This window comes from Oncorhynchus gorbuscha, linkage group LG09 (assembly GCF_021184085.1).
Source record: "Oncorhynchus gorbuscha isolate QuinsamMale2020 ecotype Even-year linkage group LG09, OgorEven_v1.0, whole genome shotgun sequence".
Classification (NCBI taxonomy): Eukaryota; Metazoa; Chordata; class Actinopteri; order Salmoniformes; family Salmonidae; genus Oncorhynchus; species Oncorhynchus gorbuscha.
The window spans coordinates 56,305,640-56,317,323 of NC_060181.1; the positions used below are offsets into that span (position 1 = coordinate 56,305,640).

At 39.5% G+C, this 11,684-nt stretch overlaps 1 protein-coding gene across 5 annotated transcripts in view; it reads right to left on the reverse strand.

Moving 5' to 3' along the window:
* LOC124043796 (signal transducer and activator of transcription 4-like) overlaps positions 1 to 10,467 on the reverse strand; it is a 28,552-nt gene extending 18,085 nt beyond the window's left edge. For 2 of the 5 annotated variants that reach the window (XM_046362767.1, XM_046362765.1), the window contains exons 1-4: positions 10,268 to 10,467; positions 9,516 to 9,644; positions 8,858 to 8,993; positions 77 to 175 (exon numbers count right to left, since the gene is read on the reverse strand). In XM_046362767.1, the coding sequence (XP_046218723.1) occupies positions 77 to 175; positions 8,858 to 8,993; positions 9,516 to 9,643 (363 nt within the window). In that variant the 5' untranslated portion in view covers position 9,644; positions 10,268 to 10,467. Of the gene's footprint in view, positions 1 to 76; positions 176 to 8,857; positions 8,994 to 9,515; positions 9,645 to 10,162 lie in introns of all 5 variants that reach the window. The other 3 variants (XM_046362766.1, XM_046362770.1, XM_046362769.1) reach the window with 3 other exon arrangements.
* Positions 10,468 to 11,684: the final 1,217 nt, after the last annotated feature.

An 11,684-nucleotide genomic window follows, 5' to 3' on the forward strand; every position in this document is an offset into this window, starting at 1 on the left:
CCAGGTATTTTGAGGAAAGAAAGATAAGAGGGGGAAAATCATGGAGGTTTCCTGGTGACATAACAGAGTGAAACACCTGTTCCGGTATGTTGGCTGAGGCGATGATACGACGCTCCTCTCTGAGGCTAGTGGAGATGACCCCGGCCATGAGTAGAGGGTAGGCTTTGTATTTTATCTGAAACACACACACACGCACAATATTTGAATCTCTTAGTAAAACTGCTAATGTGTTGGGTTGACAGTCGCTGGACCTGGGTTTGAATTCTGGTGCGGGCTAACCCCCTGAATTCACTGCAATATTATGCTACTGCTGTCTACACCGCTTGACATATTACATTTACATTTAAGTCATTTAGCAGACGCTCTTATCCAGAGCGACTTACATATGCAGGCCCCTGCCTGCATGCGATCTAAACCCGGTCCCACTGCACTTCTACTGGGCACAAACTTGTTGAATCAAAGCGCTTTCATTGTAATTTGTCAACGTATTTAACTTACACTGTTGTTTTGAGGGTAACATTTCAACCACAGGATTATATCATGGTAACCAATTTTCAACATAGACAAACCTTATATAAAATATGTTGAATTTGTACCTTTAAAACAATGTCAGATCTTTAAGGTTATATCCACTATCAGAAGAAAAAAAATACACTGCTCAAAAAAATAAAGGGAACACTAAAAATAACATCCTAGATCTGAATGAATGAAATATTCTCATTAAATACTTTCTTCTTTACATAGTTGAATGTGCTGACAACAAAAATCACGCAAAAATTATCAATGGAAATCAAATTTATCAACCCATGGAAGTCTGGAATTGGAGTCACACTCAAAATTAAAGTGGAAAACCACACTACAGGCTGATCCAACTTTGATGTAATGTCCTTAAAACAAGTCTAAATGAGGCTCGGTAGTGTGTGGCCTCCACGTGCCTGTATGACCTCCCTACAACTCCTGGGCATGCTCCTGATGAGGTGGCGGATGATCTCCTGAGGAATCTCCTCCCAGACCTGGACTAAAGCATCCGCCAACTCCTGGACAGTCTGTGGTGCAACGTGACGTTGGTGGATGGAGCGAGACATGATGTCCCAGATGTGCTCAATTGGATTCAGGTCTGGGGAACGGGCGCTCCAGTCCATAGCATCAATGCCTTCCTCTTGCAGGAACTTGGATCAGCCTGTAGTGTGGTTTTCCACTTTAATTTTGAGTGTGACTCCAATTCCAGACTTCCATGGGTTGATAAATTTGATTTCCATTGATAATTTTTGCGTGATTTTTGTTGTCAGCACATTCAACTATGTAAAGAAGAAAGTATTTAATAAGAATATTTCATTCATTCAGATCTAGGATGTGTTATTTTAGTGTTCCCTTTATTTTTTTGAGCAGTGTATATAGGCTGGGCAGCACATCCTACTGGAGAATAGATCTATCTACAGCTACCCTTCGGTCTTCCATCCAGGATTTTAATCCTACCCAGCCTTGCTTAGCTATTTTTGTCACTGACTAATACCAATGCACTATAGTGAGAATGATTACTCCACAATTTCCACATAAAATAATAGATTTACTGTTGCTGTCGAAGTCATGCCAAAAGGGTAGGTTTAACAGAGCAAATGAAATGTGACCATACTTTATCACTCGAATGTCAAATGATTCTATTTAGGACTAAAAGTAATCAGCTATTGTTTATTTTTTACAACACATAGGCTTAGTGTTTCAAGCTCTGATTGATTTAAAATTGTAGGATATTGAATTGTATAACATGACTTTTATAGTTTGTCACCTCAATATGGCCATGGATGTGATACTCATTTTAAGGTTGATGACTTAATACTATTGAATTGTGTTTGGTTGACAACGCAACCAGATATCAACATTTGAATGAGATATCTTCTGCTTGGATAGTGCCACCTGTACCATTGACTAGCTTTCATTTGTTGGTTTTCCAAATTAATAGTTTGTGTTTGATTCACGTCACCATGTCAAGCCATGTCAAGCAAAAATCGAACTTAAAGAATAGGGCTAAGCTAGTTGCTCAGATGGACAGCAGTAGATACATCTCCTTAAAATGTTGATATTTGGTTGCGTTGTCAACCAAATACAATTATATAATATTAAGTCATCTAACATTCAACCTTAAAACGAGTAACACATCCATTCAGTAACCATATTGAGGTTTGGGAAACTATAAAAGTTATGTAATCATATAAAAGCTTGCATGTTCACGATAGCATGCATCGATCGTCGCAGGTCTGTGGAGGTCTTCACAATTTCTGTAATATGCGTAGAATCTGGAACAGCATTGATCACTTACACCATGTACTTTTAACGTAATCTCAACTGCAATCCAGGTCATTTGGTTTTGCTACTAGATTAAGCACAGTGGACAACACGATCTGTTGTATAAATAAACAAAATATCTGACATCATATTCCCATTTGAACTTTGATGTGCTTTTTAAAAAAAATGGGCGAAAGCCCAGTTTTAGACATTTGGGTGACAAGTAAGCCAAAACTCTGACATTGTTTTTCCATTGGAATTTGGTTGTCCTTTTAAAGATGGTTGATAGCACAATGGAAATTCAACTAACTTTTGGCTGTGAGTGGGTGAATCTAGGTTGCAATCTCATTGATCAACGACTCAAACAAATACTATTCATGTTGAAATGATGTGGTGTGCCCAGTGGGTCTCTGTCTCCCTCTCATTTAATGTCTATCCCTGTCAATAAAAGTACTATTAAAAAAAACATTTGAAACACAACATTTACATTTTTCGAACTTAACGGATAAAGGTGAAATAAAACTAAATAAAATGATTTTCTCTAAGAGCTTTTGAAAGTGTGTTCTGTCAAGATATGGTGGTTTCTCAGAAACACAAATAGAGCATGGGGAGAACATGAGGCTAATAGCGGATTTATGCTTGATCCGGAAATACGGTCTGGATGCTCTGTACGGAGGGTGTGATGCAATTGTGGAGCATCCGGAGGCCCAATCGAGCTTTGTATGGCGATGGCGTGCCTCCCAAATTTTGTAACAATGCGGAGGGCTCCGTATAGCTCCGCATTGACATGATTGGTTGATGGTAGGCGGGGGCGGGAATTCCTGCAAACACACACAAACTCAGTTCCTTGACAACAGGTCTGCTCAATTGCTCTGCAAAGCACAAGTAGTAAGAATGCTCTGACCTCTGCAGAGGCCGTATCGTCGTAAATGCTGTACGGCCAAACGCAGATTCGGATTGACCATGCAGATCCTTTTAGGTTTGCCCTACTTTCTCATTAGAATGTATATTGTATTGACCAATAAGGAAGTATTTAACTTCAAAGGGGTTTTTCCAGACACTGTACATCCTTGAGTAACCTGAACCCACTGTACTGTCATTGCTCTCCACCGTGTCGTAGAATTACAACACGTTAATCACATTACTCTTATATAAGAATGTAATCTTATACTAGTACTCACTTTTTATTTAGAGGCAACAAAAGAGTTCTTAACTCTCATGTGTCGGTGTGAAGAGAGAGAAGCCTCTGAGATTGAACGTCAACAGTAGATTTACGAAGGCTTGGTGATAAGACAACATGCCATGAATAGTGTGTGTGCCTGTCTGTCGGTGCCAGGGAGACCCAACCTCCATTTTTATTTTTTTAAAGGAAAGGACCTAGGTCTGTTGCATTAGTATTCCTGTATAAGCAAGCAGTAAATGAACTAGAGAGCGATATTTGGTGCCATGTACATCTTGATGTCTGTTGCATGAGAGCACAATGTACCTTTGTATACACTCTCTTATCTGTGAAATGTCATGAACATTCAAGAGGATGGACTTTGCTATAAAATGCTGTGGCTTAAGACCTGCTGTTTGGGCTCTCAACTAAATCACCCACGGGTGGGTCGTTGACAAGCTCCTTTACTGCAGTAATTAAATAATAATGTTTGATTGTTTTGAGGAAGTCTAAAATGGTCTTGGATTAGAATAATTCCACCACAACCGACACAGCACACACAGAGAAAGTCTGCCATCAGTTGTGTGTGTGTGAAGTATCAGGTCTGCCATCAGCAAAAAACAAAATCTACTATGACAGTTTGAACAAGGAGACATTTTACTGTAAAAAGACCAGGCCTACATGGGCCGTGTTTATTAGGCACAAAATGTAAGAAAGAGGGAAACAGGGAGGTATTAGCTGAACTTATTCAATAAGAAATGCTTGTTTTGCTACAGTGTATCCTAATGAACAAAACCATGAATGGACTTGCCCTCTGTACCCCTTAATTTGTTCCTTTCGTTAGCTTTAGCAGTCTCTGTGATCTGAACTCAGTTCTTTGCAAAATGTGTCTCAAACACCACACGCATCTTGCCATATTTTTATCTGGTTTTGCAAAATGCCGCAGATTCTCTCAAGGCCTCTGTGACAAAATGGAAAGTTTTGATGTGAACATGTGAAACCTGATTTCTCTTTCAGTCTTTGTCTGTGACCAATGACAGGAGGGTGATTCAGTCTTGAAACCCCACGCGATACCCTTTAAATCATCACAATGACAACTACAGCACAAACAAACAACGTCAGCTCAACAGTGTAATTCAGCCTACTGTATTCAGAGAAAGACAGTAAAAACCCCATCTATCACCCCTCTGACTTTTTTTTAGCTGATCAAGAGAAATCCCCTTAGAAAAATAGAGTGTCTGAGTGTTCGGCTCTAAGAGTGTATGAAAGGCTATCTACAACCTAAAAACTGGTTATTTGGCTGTCCCCGTAGGAGAACCCTTTGAAGAATCCTTTTGGTTTTCAGAGAGGGTTCTATCTAGAAGCAAAGGGTTTTACCTGGTACTTGGCTGAGGCGACAGGTAGCCGAGTGGTTAAGAGCATTGTGCCAGTAGCCAAGATTTTGCTGGTTTGAATCCCTGAGCGGTCTAGGTGAAATATCTGCCACTTAACCCTAAATTGCTCCTGTAAGTCGCTCTGGATAAGAGCATCTGCTAAATGACTCAAATCTAAAAAATAAAAAAAATGTATTGGCGATGGTTCTCTTATGGGGACTGCTGAACCATTTGGTAACCTTTTTTCTTTTTTAAGAGTGTAGCTTTAGATGAGACATAAGCACTGCAATCTTGATTTCCAGTACTAATAGATTTGCATAGTGGGTTGAATATATTCTTCATTCAGTGCCATCACAACAAAATGCTATTCAGGTATGAAACATTGGAGAAGGTTTTTTTTCCCCCCATAAAATGCATTTCCATAGAATTCCCTAAATTGACTGAGTTCAAAAGAACAGACCCCAAACAATGCTTGTATACCTTCAAGGAACAATCAGCACAAATTGTCTGGAAAGAGATATTTTCCGCCTGTCCTCTGTGCGTCATAGACATTACACCTAAACAACAAAACGCACGTCGCCAAGCACCACCCCCAAGTCAAACCTCTCAATGTTCGTGCTACTACTACCTCTGAGAAGCATAACATGATCTGCACACACATGAAATGAAAGTGTGGAAACCACAAAGTTCTGCTGAGGTATGTCTTCCCTACATCCGTTAGTGTAACACAGAAATATGGCCCCATGCCCATCAACCTCAAACAGCCATTTTCTATTCCCGTTAGTGTTTTAAGGTACAATTCTCAGAGAATCTAAGAAATATACTACCAATCTACCAGTCAATGTCCTGAGACCTCAGCAAGATTCCGAACATGTTTCTTTGATTCGCCTCAATAGGGTAAGAGGTCAAATTATGACTGGGAAAACACTTATCAGTGAAAGAATACTCAGTATGGGGAAGACCAATACACGTGTAAGCCAATCTCTAAAGCTACATTTAAACAAATGTTTTTTTTAAAGACAATATCGTCTTTCACTTCCCTATCCATACTGAACACACACACACACACACACACACTGTCACGACTTCCGCAGAGGTTGGCTCTCCTGCCCGTTCGGGCTGTGCTCGGCGGTCGTAGTCACCATCCTATTAGCCACTACCGATCCCTTTTCGGTTATCTGTTGGTTTTGTCTGATTGTTTTCACCTGTGTGTTAGTTAATTAGTATCTGTATATAATGTAGGTTGTCCCGCCCTTGTTTTGTGCGGGATTGTTTGTTTTTTACATTTAGTTTCGGCTGTCAGTGTTTTTGTGTTTTTTTTCTCCGGTTTGTCTGTTTATTTCCTGTTTTGGATATTTTCACCCCGTTTGTATTTTTGGGTTGTCCGTGTTTATTGTTGTTCACCGGAGAATAAACCTTTATTCATTATTTGCTCTCTGCGCCTGATTCCACCCACCTTGACTAGTCGTGACACACACACACACACACACACACACACTACTCCAGTCATATTCAACTAGCGGACCACTGTCTGGATCCGGAACCAGAATTTGTTTTTTTTGGAACTCAGTCTGGCTTTTAATACTTATACATACACAAATGTATGTAGACATCCCTTCAAATTAGTGGATTCAGCTATTTCAGCCACACACGTTGCTGACAGGTGTATAAACTCAAGCACACCACCATGTAAATCTCCATAGACAAACATTGGCAGTAGAATGGCCTTACTGAAGAGCTCAAATTACTTTCAACGTGGAACCGTCATAGCATGCCTCCTTTCCAACAAGTCAGTTTGTCAAATTTCTGCCCTGCTAGAGCTGCCCCGGTCAACTATAAGTGCTGTTATTGTCAAGTGGAAACGTCTAGGAGCAACAAGGGCTTAGCCGCAAAATCTTATGCCACAAGCTCACAGAATGGGACCACAGAGTGCTGAAGCGTGTAAAAATCTTTCCAGTGAAGGGAAATCTGACGTTCTAGACGATTGAGCCTTCCACTTTGTGGCTACAGTTTGGGGAAGGTCCTTTGTTTCAGCATGACAACGCCCCCGTGCACAAAGCGAGGTCCGTACCGAACTGGTTGTCGAGATCGGTGTGGAAGAACTTGACTGGCTTGCACAGAGCCCTGACCTTAACCCCTTTGGGATGAATTGGAACGCAGTCAGCGAGCCACGCCTAATCGCCCAACATCAGTGCCCGACTTCATTAATGCTCGTGGCTGAATGGAAGCAAGTCCCCGCAGCAAATGTTCCAACATCTACTGGAAAGCCTTTCCAGAAGAGAAGAGGCTGTTATAGCAGCAAAGGGGGGTGACCAACTCCATATTAATTCCCATGATTTGTAATGAGGTGTTCAACGAACAGGTGTCCACATTCTTTCAGTAATGTGGTGTACTTCCCCAGAGTCAGATGGACTAATGGATACCATTTGTACGTCTCTACATCCAGTATGAAGTAAGTTAGAGGTGGTTTTGCGAGCCAGTACTTACTAGCGTTAGCACAGCTGTTATCATAAACTTTCAGCCATTACGCTAGACAGCAACTTCCTTCAAACTGCACAGACAAACATAAAAATTGTATCAATGAGTTCATCGGACTCTGGGGAAGTAGATAAAGGGCTTCATTGCCAAAATCCTGAAGTATCCCTTTAACTTACTGCTGCTGAGAGTTGTAATAGTAGAATGCACAAGGATCAATTTCGAAATTTGGTAGGGCATGGGCAGTTTTCCTCTTGTTATGTCATTCACCGACCTTAGATATTTTTTACCTATCAGATATGTCCAGGTAGGAACGGTTTGAACAGTTTGGGTCGCATAGGTTTAGTTTGTTACTAAGCTGATAAACAACAATATCCATCCTGACCTTTGCCATCTAGGGGATGTGTGACCAGACCTTTTGAAAAAGTAGTTGATTAACCGTGGACTACACAGTACCACTCCCCATTAGCAGGAAGTTATGGGTTGTTGTATTAGGTCTGATGGTCACGAAATTTCGTCAGCCAGTGATTGTCAAGCAAATAACTGTCGGTCTCACAGTAATTGACCGTTAATTAACAAACACATTTAGCATCTCCTGGCTACCACACATGGCCTGGCCTACAAGCCACTGATGCTGACCTATGGAACATCTACATTTGAAAAAGTCTAATAAATCCATTTGTTTTAGACCGGTCTAAACAAGCATGATAAGAAAATGTAGTCTATTTCAGAAGAACAGAATAGCATACTCTGAGTTGTCCTTATCGGACTATGCCAAATGGCTGTGGGCTACACAGTTCAGACAGGATTTGTTTAGAATTCCGTGGCATTATTTTATAGTAGGAAGAATACAATTGTAACAAATCTGAATAAAGTAGGATGTTTTCGCCAAACGATTTGAGGTAGTGCACATGTGGCTATTCTGTGTTGAGTGGTTAAGAAATAGGTATTCTTATATGCTTAATTTAGAGTTATTAATGTAAATGTAATTGTTCTACAAATGTTGGGCTATATGTTTAGATTTTTAATACATTAAGGCTGCATGATTATTTGAAAAAAGGTGCTAGAAAGAGATGAACTCTGCTTTGTTTTTTTTTGCACAGGTTGTACACACTACATCAGTCTCTCACTCACAATTTGACAAGCACTTGATAATGCCTAGAATTTCACAGCGGCATCCCCTTTGTGTTGCCGTAATGCACCCTAAAAAAACATGCCTTTTGTGTCCAGTGGCTGTTGTGCCCTTCTCCTCGAGTGCTGCGCACTCCATCACGCGATCGGGTCTTTCTCGCGTGAGAAAAGTCAGATAATAAACAATGTATAAACAATGTATTTGAAGGGTTATTCATTTCGAGAGCACAGCATGTGCTTCAAACATAGCTAGAATTCATATAGGCCCAATAAAGGCTTTTATCTAAATCAACGTACAAATCTGCTTTTCTGATGCTCCTGAATGTTATGTTGTGCGCCTAATTTTAAGTTGGAAGCACCAGTGCTACCAATTATTTTTTGTTGTTGATGTTTTTGCCCTGGGTGTATGGTATTGTAAGGGAGGTTGTTGTGGCACCTGTAACTGCTTGTTGATGTTCTTCAGGTTGTGTCTTTGTAGGAAGTTCTGTTCCTGAGAACACTGCCTGTCCAACTGAGACAGGAGATTGCTGAGGAGAACTGTCGCCATGGACTCATGGTGTGCGGCCATTTCCCTGAAAAAAGGCACATACACAGCTAAGAGAAAGTGTATCCAATTTCACCGTGTTTAATCCAAATGTGATTAATAAGAACATGTAGAAGATACACTGAGTATTCAAAACATGACAAAACACCTGCTCTTTCCATGACATAGACTGACCAGGGGAATCCAGATGAAAGCTATAATCTCATATTAATGTCACTTGGGGGGGTATAAAAAGGTGATGTTTTGCACCAAATTTAGCTGACAGAATTATTTACAGCTGCAGTCTCCCCGGGTGAACATATAGACATGAAAACATTATGTACAAACACACGTTTTAAAAACAGAGATCAGGGATATTGCTGTGGGATCTGATAATATTTGTAAAGTACCCATCAAAAAATAAATATTGCACACAGCTCAGTTAATGCATCCATTGAGATTAAGACAGAGTATTCCAGTGTTGTAGTGTAGTATTTTGACACTCCAAACCAAATGCATACATGTGTGCAAACACACATTCACAGACACCAGTACAGATACACACACTCACCAGTCCTGGCTTTCAATCCAGTCAGAAAGCACCTGCCGAATCCCCATAGGGAAGTTGTCATCATAAAGGTAATCCACCTGCTCCAGGTATTTGAACTCGAGCTGTTGAATTTGTTTCCATTGACTCATTCTGTGGTACAATGCCAACACAAAAGAATATTAAAAACGCCAAATCAATTACACTTCAGAGAGGGCCATTGAAGGAGCAGTGCTTGTAAAATTAATCTTATTTTTGTCCAGATAAGTAATAGTTTATGATTGTGCTCTTTTTGAATAGTCTACCCATTATCAAAATGTGCTGCATATTGTGTTTTATTTACGTATCAAATCAAACTTTATTTGCCACTTGCGCCGAATTCAACAAGTGTAGACTTGTTGAAATACTTACTTACAAGCCAGTTCAAGGATAATAAAATATTTACCAAGTAGACTAAAATAAAAAGTAATAATAAAAAGTAACAAGAATAACAATAACGAGGCTATATACAGGGGGCACCGGTACAGGCCAGTTGAGGTAATCTGTACATGTAGATGGGGGCAAAGTTACTATATGCATAGGTAACAAACAGACAGCGTGTATCGGCAGTGTTACCATCACTTCCGACTTCTTGTCATTCCCATTTTTACAGCAGCATTAGCTTTTCTTACCTTTATTTCTGTAGCGGACCAGGATTTTTTTTTTAAATGTATACTGTAGTCATTGACTATCAAAACATAATTGTTTGTGAGACGTCACGGTTTGTGAAAGCCTACCTGTGTCTTTCGACTCGGTGCTCTCTATCACATAAATATCCACCGTACACAAGTCATGAGAATGTTTTTCAGTTGTTTCCTCTTGAAGCCTTCGTGAATTCCCGACCAGAGACTTATTTTACGTTAATCGTCACGTAACAGGCCTGCCTTACAGGTTTTGTCATCTCCCTCCCACGCAACTTGGTCTCAGAGGATTTCGTATTATTCTGTACATAAACCCGTTTCTTATGAGGTGTTAGACAGGTGGATGGGTGGTTGTAAAACACAAATATCCAGCAACCCAAAGGTTGAGAGTTCAAATCTTATCAAGGACAACTTTAGCATTTTAGCGACTTTTCAACTACTTACTACTTTTTAGTTACTTTGCAACTACTTAGCTAACCCTAACCTGAACTATTTTTAGAAAACCCTTCACCTAACATTAACCCTTAACACCTTTAACTCCTAAGTGTAACATTAATCTTAACCAGTATCCTAGCTAACGTTAGCGAGCTAACTAACTGAATGGAGTGTTTCTGGAAATGGGCGTGTGTGGATCATCAGCAATGCTCGTAACTATTAGCTTTACACAAATCATTATACATCGAGTTAAAAACAAAGGTGTCATTGTATGCTGATGATAATTGTTTTCTTTTAAATCCACAATTTGTATCCCTTTACAGCCTCATAGAGGATCAAGATACTTTTTCTAACCTCTCTGGATTACAACCAAATGATGATAAATGCCCTATATTACGTATTGGATCACCAAAAAAACACTACTTTTACATTACCGTGTAGTTTACCAATAAAATGGTCTGATGGTGATGTGGACATACTCAGTATACATATCCCAAAATAAAAAAATTATCCCTCCAATACATTTTAATAGAAAGTTAGCAATAAGATCTTGCTATCATGGATAGGAAAATACCTGTCTTTTTGTGGAAAAAATCACCCTGATTAACTCTTTAATCATACAACCAATTTATATTTTTTTCTTATGATCTTGCCTTACACCTAGCGAAGTTACTTAAATTATACGAGGAAAAAATATTCAATTTTATTTGGAACGGCAAGTCAGACAAAATTAAGCGTGCCTATTTATATAATGAATATGAATTCGGAGGGCCGAAATTCTTTCATATTAAAGCATTAGACCTACCACTAAAGTCTTCAGTCATAAAAGCAGTTGTATTTGAATCCAAACTGGTTCTCTAGCAAATTCATAAGAATGTCTCATCCCATGTTCAAGAGTGGCCTTTTTCCCTTTATTCAGATAACAACCTCGGACTTTCAGTTATTTGAAAAGGAAATCATCTCCCAAATATCGATATTTTTTAAAACAAGCCAGAGAAAATTGTTTGCAATTTCAATTTAATCCACCAGAAGAAAAAAATAACAAACAATACAGCAAATATTGTGGTTAAACTCAAAT